The following is a 17,787-nucleotide window of genomic DNA, read 5'->3' as shown; positions in this document are numbered from 1 at the left end:
AATGATGTGATTAAAAGCACCTGAATGAATGTAAATATACATGTACTGTAAATATAGCTCCAAATGTACTAAGCAGGAAGGGAAGGGGGCTGGAAGGGCAGAGTGTTTAGTGGATGGGTGGCAAAGGATTACTGTAATTCATTTTTGATGCAGGATGCAGATTTTCTGTGTGCTAATCGCAAATTAGAGCTAATCCCAATAACAGAATATCAGACAGAATTACTGCCTGCATCATCTGCAGTTGGCTCCATTCACTGTAGTGTGTGAGTTACATGTTTACTTGCTGAAAATAATCTGCTTGTTTGTGGTTTTGTGTCCATATCTTTCATATCACGCCTGTTCAGAGATACTTTTATGTGACATATAATTCATGTGACATATATTATATTATATTATATTATATTATATTATATTATATTATATTATATTATATTATATTATATTATATTATATTATATTATATTATATTATATTCAAGTTCAGTAGCAAATTTCTTTTTTATATATATATATATATATATATATGATATGTTGTTTGTAATTACAGTATATATGAAATAATGTTATTGTTTTTACATGTTATGTTTATATATTATTATATCATTATATAATATAATTTAGAATTTCATTGTAAATTGTATTTAATACATTATATATTATACGCACATTCTTAGATTATGAAAAGGGTTTAGGTCTGATTTATTTGATTTATGCAGCTTGCAGCCTTCTTTCATATGGCCACTAGATGGAAGCACTCCACGATCAGAACATGTTCACCTGTTATTGCATTGTAGATCTATTTATGGACATTGTGTATTTTATTTCCTTTAGATTCAGGACACCAAAAAATATACAGTAAGTTATATATAGGCTATTATATGTCACCCCATTGATCGCAAATACAAAAAAAAAAAATTCACTATAGAGTGTAGCCTATTTGTTGTTGAGGTGAGTAGGTGTTTGTGTCTGAAATTAGAGAAAGTTCAGCCACGACAATTAGAACGTGTTTAGAGCAGGAGCTTTAGTTATGCATTAAAATGCCAACTGATCTCGCTTCATCATGTCAACTTCACCAGTGAAACGCTGAACCAAATCAGCTTTGTTCAGTGATTCCACAGGGCTTGCCAAACGACTGCTGTGTGCCAATTGCACATCTGCATGTTTGGAGCTCTCTGCACCGCTAAGCTACTTACAAATTAGCAGTGGACATAATATTTTCTCTTCATCATTATCAAAAACATCTCAGCTTTGGGTCTCTGCCAATCCCTCTGTCCATCTCACACACACGGAAAGTACAACAAACAGGGCTAATTTTTACAACTGGTGCTTGGCCCCGAAGCATCAGAAAATCTCTTGTGTGGGGTTAAGCCTATAACCAGAACAGATACTGATATGGGATTTTTATTATTTTTTTTTTATTATTTTTTTTTATTTGGTTTTCTATAGATATCTTGGAATGCTGAAACGGATGTTATTAGTAATTTATTATGCGGCTTTCTGGAATACTTGACTCTGATTGGTCAACTGCGCCATTCAGCGATCTATCAGATGTTGCACTAAGTCACACCCTGTGCTTACAGATGTTTATGTAACTCTTCTTTGGTATGCCCTAAAATCAGGTTATTCAATTTTGTTTTTCATTAATGGCCATTTTCAACAGGATAATCTTTTTGTCTAACCCTGGGCATATTAGTTTAAAAAGGACCCATCATCTATAATTGTTATTTTGCTAAGGGCAGTTGGCACGAAAGATTATTGGGATCAGCAGTGATTGATAATATTTTAATAATTTAATTCCTATAGTCCTGAGCTTGTCTCAGACTGAAGTGTTTTTAATCTCTGTTTTCATGCCCCTCTCTTCTGCTAATCTGTTTTTCTATTATTCTCTTTAAACCCCTAACAAAACAATTGCTTTTCCTAATGTCATATTATTGAGATTACCTTATATATATATATATATATATATATATATATATATATATATATATATATATACTATCAAATTGTTTATATAGCATACCCATTAACAAATTACAGTAAAATCAATATCAATCAAATCTATGTACAAATACAGTCCGTTAAGCTGTTTTATATTGCCCATTTATTATTATATTAATTAAATGTATCATCATAATCATAAACACATTGGTTTGTAGTACAGACCATTTTGGGGTTTTTGTTTGTTTGTCTTTCTTTTACTTTTTCCTCCAGTTATTTATGCAACTATATTGAATCGGAAGTCTCCCACATTCATAGAAAAATAACTAATTTCCTCGTTGCTAAGTAAGGTGGATACTTTTATAACATGCTAATGCATGTTAATGCCAAAATATAAAATAATCATAATAATAATATTTAGTTTTGTTAGTATACAATTATTTGTGTTTGTATAGATTTGCAGAATTGTAAATGGTTGCTCTTAAAAATGTGATTTATTATGATTATGCTATGATGTTAGAGTTAAGCATTTGCTGTGGACAACTGGATAATGAAGTGATTTTTTAATTTATAGTGATAAACAAAATAGTAATATAACAAAACACTGTGTTTGTCGGTTTCCTTTGACCATGTGACTTTAAACATGGAGATCTAAGCAATGACTGTCTAGAATAGAATGTTTTTGTAGATCTGCATGTGATGTTCTTGCAATGGTGCATATCTGCAGAACCCGGTGTTGAGAATGTTAAAATAAGAATATCTGGGCATGGATTATAAAAGCAGGCTGACATGAATTAAAGATGATTGGGCTGTTGAGTCGTGTGACAGTTTCTGGGAAACAAACTGCTTAACCTTGTTGTTGTTTGGCTTAAATACACCTTTTTTCCAGATGGTAGAAGTGTTAACAGACCATCTAACAGGTCAGCGGTATATCTTTACTGGAAGACATCTGCTTACTGTTCTCATGTCTTTGACAGTAAGAAGACTTAATCTTTTTAAACTTCTTCCTTCTGTGTGAGTCAAGTTCTGTCTGTCAAGTTCATTTCCAATAACATATTTTTTCAATATGGAGTGCTGAAACAAAGAAACAGAATGCAGGAATCAAAAGCATAAAATATGGTTTATTTTATTAAATTTTTTGTCATGATGTTGGTTTTATTTTTGCTTGTATTATATTGCTCTGTTGATGACACTGATCGATGCAAAACATTCATCATCACAGTAGGTAAAGTGCTTTAGAATCCTTTCTGGAGACTTTTTTGATTCCCAGACATATACCGTATTACAACTGGGAAAAATTATGACATTCACAATAGTGGTGAACAAGTCGTCACCCTGCATATTATTTCTGACCGAGAAAAAGAAAATAGGGTAACTTATTGTGAATCAGACTTATGGATCATTCCCATAAACATAACATAAAACATTATTTAACACTTTTTACATTAATCATTTTTACACATGAAAGATAAATTATTCAGAATATCTAGTATTCAAATATTTGATAAACCACTACAAAAAATCCACAGGAAAGCTGAAAAACAAAACCATTGTCAAAAGGTGAGATACTGTATAAGCCGATAGTCCTTTATACTGTATGTGCTCTTTAAAATTGTCCATATTCATTTGCACATTTAACTCTCAGTCTCAGAATCACTGCTGTCTTCTGTGTGAGGTGGTGATCTTTTCAAAGTGCTTTTACTCTCTTGTTTTGAAGTGCTGGACAAATCTATTGCCATGTCTTCTGAGTCGTCTGCTCCGTTGGCTCCACTCGACCAAGTTGTGTCGCTGTCTTTCACCTTGTGTTCCTCCGAATACGAATCAGAGTGTGTTGATTCAGGTGTGCCAGGAGGATTTTTTCCAATTTCCAGAGACTTTTTATGCATTCCTGAAAGAATAAAAGGCAGATGTAATAAAAAATTGACCTTAAACTGCTGAATATTTATAGCTGGATTACAAAACAGCCCAATTTTTGTACATTTAAGTCTATACTTTTAAGTGTAAAATATGGGCAACGGCAGACAGACATTCACAAGACACCTCAGCTATGTATTCAAGTGATCAAATACATATTTGAGTCTTTTAGTACTAAATAGAAAAACCACCTGTTGGCTCACCTAGAAGCCAGGGAGCACAGGAGCCCATCATGCCATTCTTGGCCGAGTTGATGATGGATTCTGGAAGTGGAATGGAGTGACGGACCATGGCACCATACAGCCCATATTCTGCCATGACGCTGCTGCGGCCCCAGCACTTCTCCCTTTTCCTCCACTTAGCACGGCGGTTCTGAAACCATACCTGGACAAAAACAAACCTGGGCATTAACTACTGGAAGGAAAGAAAGAAAGACCAGGAAAGAAAAAGAGAGGGAAAAACAGAAAATCATCCAACCTGTATTCTGTCCTCTGGCAGCTCTGTCTTCATGGCCAGCATTTCTCTTGCGTAAACATCTGGATAGTGTGCTTCATGGAAGGCTTTCTCCAGTTCCTCAAGTTGATGTGAGGTAAAGACTGTCCTGAAAACCGAAATGAGATGTATGGTTGATAAAACAAATCACTAAATCCTTACAGATCAAACGTTTAACGTAACATTTAATTGCAGTATATACCTGTGCCTTCGCTTTTTCCTCTTTTGTGAGTTCCCTGAGTTTTTCCCATCATTGCGATCCCCGGAAAGACAATCATCATCTGTAATGAAAAAAAATTAAATACATTTTATATATATAAATACATTATATATATATATATATATATATATATATATATATATATATATATATATATATATATATATATATATATATATATATATATATATATATATATATATAAATTAAAATCCTTGAGAGATTAACATAGAATTCATAAAATTGGGTCAAGGGAACACAATGCAAATTAATAAAAACAAATATTTAAAAAAAAACAAAAATAACAAAAAATTAATAAAAAAAGTACACTTTTAAGTAACATAAAATGTTCTTTATGTTAACTGGTTTTATTCAAGTCCAAATATAATACGACTTAATCTAAAGCGTATTTTTATACCATAATAATTTTTAAACTATCTATAAGAGAAGCCTATTATGCTATTATTATTTCATCAAATCAGTGAATAAAATCACTAAATTATCTGTTAATTAAAAAGTTTCCATTGCAAACAGAAACGCCGACTTCAGGATCAGTTTCAGCACCAACTTCTGTGAACAGCTCTTCCAGCCATTCATTGATCAAATAAAGCCATTCGTACCGGAATAGGCGTCCCGTTGCTGTTCTAGATTCTGCATGAAGTGGCTCTCTGTCCGTGGCTGCAGGAGCGGGATGTGGCTCGGGAGAAAACACGGGGCCCCGGGGGGTTGTTGAGCCGCCAAACTGCAAAGAAAACCCAAGCCGATAGGCAAAGACCCTCCCGGGAAGGCAAATCCTCCGAGCGCCGCGCTCTGCCCCTCTCCATTGGCCCCTGCGCCAGAACCGGACTGATGCGGCTGGAGGTCCGACTCCAGACCGAGCAGGTCTGTGATCGCGAACCCTTTGGACCTAAATCCAGATCCATTTAAACGTGCTTTGTCGATTCCGAATGAGGGATACAGTTTAACCTTAGGTTTTTCGTCTATAGCCTCTTCTCTTCCCGTCATGATGGCAGTTTGATTAATTCACTTTCTCTCTGAGGAGGTCGTGCCGGTGGGATAGTTACGCGCTCTGGCGGGACCATTTATTCGTCTGTCCAATCCAGCACTGTCCAATCAGAATCAACTTCAGATGTCAACCTTGAGGAGGCGTTTCCCTTTTTCAATCACAAAGGATTAATTGCCACCAATTTTCCCTTTAATCCGATAAGGATTTTCTATTTGAATTGGTCCTAAGTAGATTTTTTTCCCTTTAGATGGAAGATTCCACTCATATGCGCAGACTGTAACGCGACGAGTTGTGGGTTACTGAAAATGTTTAAAGCGGGAGATTTCATTTGGAGTCTGAATATATTCTAAATTAATTAATTATAGTAATGAGAAACATAAAGATATCAATATTAAAAATTTTAGTGACCTGCTATCTAGTCTTTCGTGATTATTTCATATCATTCGTTAGCCGTAATCTAATGCTAAATAATGTCTGAATTACTTGCTATAGGCCTAATAATTAGCCAAAACTCAAACAGAAAATTATATTCTCTGTAATAAAAAAATAAAAACGTAGTTTCTCCTCTAAATATAACCATAACTATTCATTTAAATCAGTAAAAAAAAATGTTTAAAAAGTTGCCAAGCTTGCATCGGACTAGCCTAGTTTGCTTTAAAAAAAAAAAAAAAAAAAAAAAAAATATATATATATATATATATATATATATATATATATATATAATAAAAATATCCTATTTCCTTTAAATTATTTACTTATAAATTATATACATTACGATCCAGTTATTTTTAGAATGCAAAACAAGGAGAACGGCAACATTAAAGATATTGAATTTATGTAGGCTAGGTTAATAATTATATTAATATTAATAATTATTATATCTATGATAACATTGCCTGCATTTGTATTTATTATTTTACATGTAGGCTATATAAGACTTTTAATTCTTATAATAAAAAATATAATCTAATAATAATAAACTATAATGTATCATCTATCAACTTATTACTACATTTTTTACTTAATTAGACTGTTTTAGTAGGTTATATTTCAACTAAAAATGTTGTTTTAACATTGAGAAATGTAAACCAATAACGTAGGCTATTCGATCTTGCATTTAATTATTCAAGACCAGACAACAGCTAATCAACTTTTGACAATGAATAAAATGCATTTATGTTTTTAATATTCGCAACATGATTGACACGTGTCCTCAAGCACATTTTCACTCCATCAAACCAGTGTTTGAGAGTCTCCTTAGATCTGGTAACATATTCCCACCTTCCACCAAATTTCCCGGGATATATTGGAATTAAAACTTAGTTGTCTTGACGTGATCACAGAGAATATGCTTTATTTTGTCCATTGAATTATTACGTCAGCATTGAATGAGGGGAAATGAAGCTTTTAGATCGTAAAAGATTTTGAAAAATGAGGTCAAAGTTACGGTAATGCTTGCTGTCAGGTCGACAGGATGTACAGTGGCAGAGGCCACATCTCAGCCAGTCTGTTTCGATAAAAAAGAAGCAATTTTAGAAATCGTCTTACACGAGATAATTAAATGAAGTCCATTAAATTCGTTTACAACATTAATCTGTCATATAAAAAGCTCGACTCTAAAATCTGCTTTTAGGGCCCGTTTCCACCAGGACAACCTCCAGCTTTCTAACTGGCAGTTAAGAGAGCTGCTCAACATAATCCTCATAACTGTAGCCTAATGTAAAATAACGTTAACTAAAATTAAATATGATCATACAGGAGAAAAACGAGGGACAGAGATCATTAGTAATCACGCTAAAGAATAATTTGGCCATCACGTTTATTTTCTTCACGTTATATCTTAATTCTTCTCAATATTATTCCCTATATTTTAATAGGCTGATAATAATAGGTTATAATAATAATAATAATTATTATTATTGCAGCAGCAGTAACAACACTATTTTGTTTGTATTGTCTTGTAATTATTGTATAAGAACGTAGCATATTAGGAACACATAATGAACAAATGTGATTTAATTTTATTATTTCTGAAATCAATTAAATTCCAAAATAGTCGTATTCAGTCATTCAGACATTATTCCACATAATTGCATTTTGTTAAACACTGTTTCCTGAATCTATTTTCTCCTTTAAACGCAAGACCTTAACTATTATTGTTTTTTGTTGTTTTTTTGTCTAGCATATTATTTAGCCTGTAAACTATAGGTTGATTCATTATAGGCCTATTAGTAGGCCTATACTGGTCAACGGGTTGGAGTTTAATACTCAATAAAATAAAATAAAAATTATAATAACAAATAAATAAATATTAAAATAAATTACTGTTAAATAATTCTGAAACCATTTCAGTAACGCATCTTTAAGAATAAACAAAGAACCTGACCGTTGATTTCTGGACCAGTTTTTTTTTTTTAGGCAGTCCGTACCTATCACACACATTTCAACGGAAACAGACAAATAAAACAAATCCTTCAATAGAAATCAGCGCTAAGTAACTGAAGCGAACCACACACTTAAACTGCGCTTGTCGTAAAGCGAGGAAATAAATTATGTTATTTTAAGGGCCAGATTACAAGGCTGGGTTTCATGGTGTCATCAGATAGGATAATCCTGGATTAAACTAATCAGTAAATGTTTCTCCGCTCATTATTTTCCAGAGAAGATTTCCAGCCGATTCTCCACCGCCAAGATTATTAATCTCTTAAAGAGCGTAACATCAAAAAATCGCTCTTTGCTCTAATTTTCTCTGGCCGTGGCGCGCGGCACACGGCGGTTGTTTGACTAATAGACATGCCACGTGCCCTAATTCTGAGCAGGATCCCGCCACTGGGAATAGCAGAAGCCCCGCTCGTGCTCTCATCACCCACCCACCTAAGAACTAGCTGCCAGCAGAATGGCTATACGCAATGGGATTTCATACAGATTTTACATTTAATATGATTGGGGGAAATAGATTTTAGAAGTTAAATGAGGTAAAAAATAAATAAATTGTTTCCCCCACAAGGACAAATGTTTGCCATGCACTGCAAAAAATATTTAATGTGGTTTTTGCATTTTTTTTTATTATTTGTGAAATTAACGTCTAAGTACACTTTTTCCAGTGTAAGCCAGAATAAGGACCACAGGACCTTTAAATGTTCCTTTAGATTTTTAGGCTTTTAGAACAAGATTTCCCAAAAACCTAATAATGTCAAGGATGCTTTTTGTCACTTTACAACAGTGGGCAGATGTTCAAATCTAAATCCAAATCCTCGATTCTTGGGTAGCCGTGTTTGTCTGTGCTCAAGGGTCAGAGGTTTTATGTGTTTGTTGTGCAAACATCTGGGCCCTTAGATCTCCAGATGTTTTACCCAGTCTATCAAGATCGCAGCTGATTTGTAATCAACAAGAACATCACACAACGCTACTTAAACTCCATCTGACCAATTGTCAGTGTGCAACAACTTCCCATCACTCTGGCCCTCACTGCTTTTCAACAACACTGGATGATCCCTTTAGACAACTTGTTTAATGTCCCACGAATACGCTGTGAGGATCACTTGGTAGTCTAAGAAATTCAGGCAGAAGAAAGCTGCACCGTCAAGGTCAGCTGCACATAAGCTTCATCCAGAAACAACAAACAAACAAGCTGTAACCCAGCATCCTATTTGTCCCAAGCCAGGACAAAATAAAGCGTATATTAATTGTAAGCAAAATGAAATGCCCTCATCCCAACCCTATATAATCTTTTATATAATAATAATAATAATGAAAACCGATGCAGATGTCCATTCGGCTGCTTTCAAACATGCAAAGGGAGACCAGCCAGATAATCATTTTGCTGTATTAGAGGAGAACAGGCTTAACAGCATTTGTGCACAACATTTCAAACTTACCAAAGGCAACGATTTGCGTTTTGATGGGGTAATATTTTGTAAGCTGCTGATCGTTTTTTTGGAACGTATGCCACATTAATGCCATGAAATGTAATCACACCAGAGAAGTATTCATCCTCGAGTGGTAAATAATTTATGTTGAGATTAGGTTTTTGCATTCTTAGCTCCGCTGGCAGCTTATCTGTCGATGCACAAATCTATGAGATTTAGTAATTCATTTTCACTGTTTTTGAAATTGGTTTGTCTTTTTTGCTTCACTATCCTTACATTCACTCTAATAATTGCTTGTCTGTGCCTGATGTTCATTTTCACTGGATCTTTCTAGTTTTCTGGTTGAAAAAAGTCCAGTGTTATAAGCCACAAAACCCTGCAAGGTTCAAATGTGCTGTAATGAATTGGTTATGCTCTTTTAAAAAGTATCCATTTTGTTTCACATATAATCAATAACAGTAAACAAATTTGTAAAGGTTTACCAAAATTGAGCAAGTTGTTTCAAAACTATGTGACTTTCTTTCTCCTGTGGAATACAAAAGAATACATTTAAACAACCCTAAACACTACTGACTTTAATCAGTATTAAATGTGGTTCTTGCTATGACAAACATCTTTAGAACCTGTTACCAACCACTGAGGGCAATAAAGGCAAAAAACTAACACACACCCACTGACACGCTCAAATAGATGCATTGTGCGAGGACGTGTGCTACAGAGAGCGTGTGAGGCGTTAGGACGCGGTTTTCTCTCTCTCTGGGGAATAAGTACAAAAGCGTGGAAGAGCCCACCTGGGACCAAGAGAGCCGGGTTAATTAAAAACCTTCTGCATACACACTCATATTCACACACAGACACAGAAGGGATATCAGAGGTCATCTGATCAGTTACACTCAAAACCAAAGAGAAATTGGCCAGTCAGTTAGAGCTATGAATCACTTATAGTATGTGAATTTTTCCCTTGGGAAGACACTAAGCTAAACTGCTGCTTTAAAATGGATTTGTGTGCTCCCATGCTGGGACAATGTGACTAGAATGCAGCTAGTTTTAGAAAATTTTGCAGACTTTATGGGTTTATTAAATTAATAGTTTGGTCACACTTCAGTTTGGGGACTAATTCTTACTATTAACTACAGCTTTTGCCTGTATAAAATCATAATTGTCTGCTTATTAATAGTTAGTGAGGTAGCCATTTAGGTAAGTTTATGTATAGGACTGAGGGATCTAAAATATGGTCATGCAGAATAAAGCATTAATAAGTGGTTTATAAGTACTTATAAACAGCCAATCTGTTAGTTGTATGCATGCTAATAAACAACTAGTTAATAGTGAGAATTGTCCCTAAACTAAAGTGTTACCAAGGGTCATAGACCTTTGAGTGTCTTTTTACTTTGTCTTCCACAGAAGAAAGATATATATACAGTTTTGGAACAACATGAGGGTGAATAAACTAAACTAAATGGTATAGTTCACCAAAAACTAAAATTCTGTCATCATTTACTCACCCTCATTTTGTTCCAAACCTGATTGACTTGTACAACTATACTTTTAAGAATGTTGATAACCAAACATTTGGTTCTCATTGACTTCCATTATATGGACAAAAAAAGGACATCAATGGGAGCAGAAACTGTTTGGTTACCATCAAAAATTAAATAAAAATATTCTTAAAAATAACTTATTTTTATATTCCACAGCAGGAAAAATCCTCCAGCGTTTTAACAACATGAGGGTGAATAAATGTTGACAGAAGTTGTATTATTGGGTTGACAGTTTAAAATTATTTCAAATTCAATTTATTATATCCTTCAACAGAATCAACAAAAGCTTTAATTGTTTAAAGACAAGGCAATTTGGCAGATGGGAAAGGAATTGTTTCATAATTTGAATCTTGAGTGTTTACGTGGCACACTGTAAATGATAGCAGTAATTGCTATAATTCTGTATCCAGACAGTGATTATGTCCTGGGTCATCTTCAGCAATGCCCTATAAACACCAGACCCAACTGAGTTTGTTTTTAATTGTTTAGCTGGTCCATTGTTTATGCTAGATAAGGGGGCAACAATAGTCTGGCCACGCGTCACCCCCTCCAATCACACCCCATTCACCGCCTCTGGCCCACTAATTATTCAAAAATGCACATTTATGCAAATAGTCCTCCTTGTAGATTAACCTAATTCAGTGATGTAAACAATGGGTAGTCGTGGGATTAAAGTTTTGTAAATTAGTCAAGACCACTAATGATCTCTGATGTCTGTAAGTCTGTTTTTTTTTGGTCTTCTTAGAGCTTTATAGTCTTGTGGTAATCTCACGTCTGAAGTGAGGCCACGCCATGCAGCACGCAATACATGTTACAAATCTGTCAAAAGTGTAAACAATGTAACTGCACTTGCCGTTATGCGTAACAGTTTAGGATTAAAGATTACAGGGGATGCACAGGGTCAAAGGCATTTTATAAATACTGTTAAACCTCTATTAGCCTTTCTTTGCGTTTATATGCAAAGAAGCCACGTGCCATCCGAAAAAAGCTAGATTTTTGCAAGATGCTAGTTTGAAATGTAAAAAGTTAGTTCAAGAAAATACACTCATTGCTTAAATACCCTCGTGTCGTTTCCTAAAAAGAATATATTTTAAAGAAGCCTAACAACATTGGACCCTTTCATTGTGTATACAAAATGTTTCATATTTACAACATAAAAGAATTCTGTAAATATATACTATTATCAATATATTGCAACATATGAAAACAAGTCAGACTCACAGGTTTTTCAAGGAATTCATTTTGTCCTAATCCTCTGGTCCAAGTGTCCCACCTTCAACACTTTCACTAAAACTGCACAGCTTGGGTCACACTCGATCAGCAAAGCTTTGTGACCCCTATATAATTAATGCACACATTCAATAATGGAAAGTTTCTTTCTGCTAATATTCATATTAACCAAATAATTTTGACACAACAGTCTGTATTTTACTGCCTGTATAGTCTGGGGTCAGAAAGATTTTTTAATGTTTTTGACAGATCTTATGCTCAGCAAACATGCATTTATTCAGTAATAAAATATACAGTAAACACAGCACTATTGTTAAATTTTTATTAGTTTAAAATAACTGATTTCTATTTTTATATATTTAAAATGCCATTTAAAGCAGTCATTACTCCAGTCTACAGTGTCACATGATCCTTCAGAAATCATTCTAATATGCTAATTTGGTGCTCAAGAAACATTTCTTATTATCAATGTTCAAAGCAATTGCGTTATTTATTTATTTTAAAAAAATTGTGGAAATTGTCCTTTTTTCAGGATTTTCTGATGAATAGAAAGTCATTTATTTGTACTAACACTATAATGTCTTTATTGTTACTTTTGAACAATTAAATGCATCCTTGATTAATAAAAGTATTTATTTTTGTAAAAAAAATATTGATGCCAAAAATTTGAATGATAGTGTACACATAACTATCAGATGATTGACTGTAAACCACACATGCAATAAAAGAAAGTAGCTTGTTTCATGCAATAAAAGATAAAATAAATGTAGTTTAGTTACATCAGTGCCATCAGCTAGTTACACTCCAACGCTGGTTACTAGTCACCAGACACTTGACTCATAATTTCTGGGAAAAAAAAGAGCTATTGGGGGAGGATAAGCAAGAGGGGAAAAGATAAAGGTTAACAGTGGGAAGCACGAAGGCCCTAACCACCAGCTGAGTGCTGGGTTTGTGTAATGAGTAAGCATGTCCACTAATGACCTTTGTGTGTCTTGTTCAGTTAGCTTAGCTAACAAAGACACTATTCACACGCCATTACAGGCCTGTCTGACTCATTTAACCTATTAGACAGTGATCACTCTCTTATTCTTTCTCCCTCCCACTCCTTTCCTTTCCCCCTCACTCCTTTCTTGCTCTCTCTTTCTTTCTCCTTTTCTCCCCACTTCCTTAAAGTGTGCTAATTAGAAGGAATCAGGTCAATTAAAAGATGGGGCCTCATTAAGACGCCGTAATCAGTGGCACATTGTTCTGTCCAGACAACCAACCGTCACTGTGCTGTGCCATGGAGAAAAAGAGCCAATGCACTCTTTACCTAAAAGAGGCAATAAAAAGTCCCAGCTATCTGGTCTCGATATCACTTTATTTTAAGTGCTCCGGAATACTTGATTCTTACTATTCAATTGTGGAATTCTGCAAACTACTAAAGTATTTTTAACGACTTGGGCAAATTATTACTGTGCATTTGTGTCAGTGAGGAAAAGGGCTATCACTAACAATAATAAGGTTTGTTTAATAAAAGATTCAATAATTTCAGTCTTTTATTCAGCAAGGACAGATTATATTGTTCAAATGTGTCCGTAAAAAAATTTCTAAATAATGTTACAAAAGATTTTTATTTCAAGTAAGTGCTGTTATTTTGAACTTTATCAGAGTATCCTGAAAAAACTGCATATCACGCTTTCCATAAAAATATATATTTTTTCAATTGGTAATAATAAGAAATGTTTCTTAAGCACCAGATCAGCATATTAGAATGATTTCTGAAGGATCATGCCACACTGAAGACTGGAATTATGTTGCTGAAAATTCAGCTTTGCCATCACATGAATAAGTGATGAAAAATGAAAACAATTAATTTACATTAAAATGCTATTTCACAATATTTATGTTTTACAATTTTTATTTTATTTATTTATTTATTTATTTATACTTTTTTTGATGAAAAAAATCTATTTCTTTGCATTTCTTTGTTCAAAAACTTTGAAAACCTTATGAAACTCAAACCTCTGAACACTGTATTTATGGAAAGTAAATACATATTTTACCAGTTTATGCTCCCTGGAAATCAAATCCATGACCTTAGTGGTGCCAGCTGCATTTTTCAAATGAAATAATCCTGTTGGCTTCTCATGGGTCACAGTAACCTCATATTTTAGAGGCACAAACTGGAAGCGAACAAGGTTTTGGTGTGGCTTTAAATTTTGCAACACAAGATCAGATGAACTAAAGATGCAGAAACAGATGTAGATTGAAATAACACGTGTACACTTTCGGCATATTAGAAATTTGGAAACACTGAATTTAATTCGACCCAACGCACCCCCTGTCCTCACTGGAAGGAGAGGAGGGGTTTAGCTTTAACTGGCAGAGGACTTTTCTGAAAGTGATAGGGAGAAATCATAAGAGTATTATAAAAGAACAATGAAAACAAAATCTGCCTTTGATTTGAATAATAGTTGCGATATTAAATCGGACAAAAGGATTATTAAAAGTAGAGAGACTATTGTCTTTTTTTATGTCCATCTTAAAAATAATCACATATGTTATGAGGCATATGGTTCATATCTGAGTGGAGGGGAAAGGAAAGAGCAATCTTGCACATGGATTACCAACCTATATTTCAAAGTATTTTTTTTTTTTCACAACAATGATTATAGTTATTGGCAGAAAGAAAATTGTCTTTAACCGTCAGGTCACAATCATGTGGAGGAATTAAGAAATATATTTTCACATTGATATTTGCATAAAAAGATCATATATTTTCTAAATAACTATATAAAATGACCTGTCAGTGGATTGCAAGATACAATAAATCTTAGGGAATTAAAAAAATACACATTAACTCCATTAATTAGGGAAACATGGCGCTTGATGAAGTGCCCTAAGCCCTGTGGCGTTTGGTGCTGAGTGGCAGATGTCATGTGCTAACATTCAATAACTAACCTTGAGGAGTGGGACAGCCTTGCAAGTGTCAGAACGTCTCCCAATCTGGCTCCAATCTGTCGCAGGGATGCAGAAGTGGAGCTCCATGAGTGCAGGCTTCCATTTCCCCAAGGCCATCCCATCCGTCTCATCCTCATACTGTAAGCCCCAAAGACTATATTTAAAAAGATATAAAAGCATCTTTTCTTCAAGAATGACAAGATATTGCCTTTGGATTAAGGTTCTAGAGCCTCAAAATTCACTTAAGGTGCCTTTTAAGAACAAATATATGAGAAACAATGGATATATTATATGGAAATGAACAATGAATGGGAAAGGAAGAGGCTTGGAGTGATGACGGTTTTAAATAAAAAATAAATCTAATAGTAAATATGGTATTAAACTAACATCTGACCATTTTATGTAAAATACACAAAAAAAGAGAAAGAAATAGGTGAGTTGCAAGTGAATTCTGGCATTTAAACCAACCACAACCCATATGTATGAGGGTATACTATACATTCAAGCTCATTTTCTCAGTTAAGTGCCATTACCCATAATCCACCATAAGCACGGGAGAGTGCCTGTCCCGCATGGTCCTCAGTCTCCCTCTCACCCTGCTTTACCACCAACCACCATCTACTCACCCTCTGCAGCCACCCCACCCTCCGCAGCAGGATTATGCCAAATGAGGCTAAGAACAGATTGACAAAAAGAAGGAAAAGGAAAATAAGAAGAAAATCGGTTTTAAAAAATGCAAACATTGATTCACAATAGATGACAAATGAATTATCCTGTCCTCTCATTTGAGATCAGAAGTTCATTTGTGGCAAGCAACCACAACGTTAAGTGAAGACGCTGCTTATTCTTTACACCTCAAACTACATTTATTTATTTATTTGTATTTTTTTTACTAATTTGAATAATAAAGGGTTAAAAACTTGTGTGGTCACATATAAACAACAGTTAAATAATAGCAAAATTAAGGGCATAAGAACTCTGCAGAAAAGAATGATATATTAAATTGGGAGAAAAGATGACAATTAGGAAATATCGCTCTATACCCATTGGGGTCTTAATCATTGGAAATGATTACTGAAAATGGAATGAAAAACTAAAATCTGATTATATATGTAGACTATGTATAGGTCTATTATTAAGCTTGATCATATATAAATATATATATTGCTTGATCATAGACCTATATATATATATATATATATATATATATATATATATATATATATATATATATATATATATATATATATATATATATATATATATATATAATAAGATGTTTTTTTCAATGAATAACAAATATTTCAGTCAGTTAAAATATGTAATCGAGTATTTAATTTAGTCGTAAAGAGTTAATCATAAAGAATGTGCTTCCCTGGGGAATTTTATTTGCCTCTTAAAAATTGCAAAAAAAAAAAGTATTTTATGACCATTAACATGCCTTCATTCATAACACAAATAACAGACCGAAATAGCTGTTGTTTATTTATAGTGCTTTATGTTTATTTGTCACTACAATGGACGTTATGAACCCCAAAACATCAGTAGAATTCCGCCAACCAGCGTTTACATGAAGTAGAATTAAATTAATTTAATGTAAAACTTGTAAATCGAGTTAAACGAAAAAAAAACAGGCTATGGGCAAAACGTTTAGAATTAATCCAGTGTCACCACGCCATTTTTCCACAGCTCAAAATATTAAGTAAAGAAGAATCAGAAGACTGTTTGGAGAATAAATCTGATTCCCCCTCATGTTTCCAGTGAGGCAGCACTAGTTATAACACTGGTGCAGATGCATGTCTGTAGTGCGGTCTGCAGGGTTGGCATGAGGATGCAGTGGGGCATGCAGATATGGCAGCGTTAGAGACCCGTCTGTCTCCCTCCCTGGGGTAAGACAGACACTCTGTGGCTAATTTTGCACATATGCTCGATGACAGGCAGCCGGCGTCCTCTGCAGCTGCCAGGATAGAGAGATGGTGATCAGGCAATTTATGATTTTTTTTTCCTTTTTTTTCTTGAAGGACATTCTGTTGTGATTATAATTTTGCTAATATGACATTGGCCATGGAAGATATGGCTTCAAAACCGGAGAAAATGAAATATCACACTGGGTATATTGAGACACTATAGCTTTGTTTTGTTTTTAGGAAGGGTGCATTAAATTGATCATAACATTGCTGTTTTTTATTAATCATACTTTCTGTTCATCAAAGAATAGTGATAAAAGACTGCCGAGAGATTGGCCGTCACGTTTTAAATTATTAAATTAGATTTTAAGGTATATTTAAATAGAATGGTTATTTTAAATTGTATAATATTACACAGTACTGTTTTATTTTGGTGAGCAAGAGACTTCTTACAGACCCCAAACTTTTGAAGGCTATACAATAGTACCAAAAAGTACTGCATTGTATAAATATCTATGTACTGATAACTTACTTTTGTGAAACATTTTTCTTGGAATGTGTGCTTGTATCTTGCTCTAATAAATTAAAGTACAAAAACGCACCAGTGATCTATAATGTATGTCCATTTTGCTCAAAAGAATACTTGAATCTTAATTATAACAGCACTATGGAAATTAATTTTGATATTTAAACATGTAGAAAGTATTATCATTTGATAGACTAATGCT

The 17,787-nt window shown here is 34.0% G+C and overlaps 1 protein-coding gene across 2 annotated transcripts; it reads right to left on the bottom strand.

Moving 5' to 3' along the window:
- Nucleotides 1-3,038: 3,038 nt before the first annotated feature.
- vsx1 (visual system homeobox 1 homolog, chx10-like) lies at nucleotides 3,039-5,605 on the bottom strand. 2 transcript variants are annotated; one of them, XM_052580994.1, is made up of 5 exons: nucleotides 5,184-5,605; nucleotides 4,546-4,624; nucleotides 4,329-4,452; nucleotides 4,043-4,235; nucleotides 3,039-3,825 (listed from the first exon to the last, which is right to left on the bottom strand). In XM_052580994.1, the coding sequence occupies exons 1-5, from the start codon at nucleotides 5,566-5,568 to the stop codon at nucleotides 3,572-3,574; spliced, it is 1,035 nt and encodes a 344-aa protein (XP_052436954.1). In that variant the 5' UTR covers nucleotides 5,569-5,605; the 3' UTR covers nucleotides 3,039-3,571. The 2 variants fall into 2 exon arrangements, with proteins under 2 accessions (XP_052436954.1, XP_052436955.1); XM_052580995.1 differs by having other exon boundaries at nucleotides 4,055-4,235.
- Between the last annotated feature and the right edge of the window lie 12,182 nt (nucleotides 5,606-17,787).

The sequence above is a fragment of the Carassius gibelio genome, chromosome B17, assembly GCF_023724105.1.
Source record: "Carassius gibelio isolate Cgi1373 ecotype wild population from Czech Republic chromosome B17, carGib1.2-hapl.c, whole genome shotgun sequence".
Lineage (NCBI taxonomy): Eukaryota > Metazoa > Chordata > Actinopteri > Cypriniformes > Cyprinidae > Carassius > Carassius gibelio.
Note: the sequence above shows the minus strand (reverse complement) of the source record. Positions and strands in the feature narration are given on the sequence as shown.

Bases quoted from the DNA above. Each gene is read 5' to 3' on its own strand.
- vsx1 (XM_052580994.1), bottom strand. From the start codon at position 5,568: ATGACGGGAAGAGAAGAGGCTATAGACGAAAAACCTAAGGTTAAACTG. The intron at 4,236-4,328 runs GTTGGATGATTT...GTTTTTGTCCAG, and splicing joins TGCCAGAGGACAGAATACAG to GTATGGTTTCAGAACCGCCG. The intron at 3,826-4,042 runs GTGGTTTTTCTA...TTATTCTTTCAG, and splicing joins GCTTCTAGGTGAGCCAACAG to GAATGCATAAAAAGTCTCTG.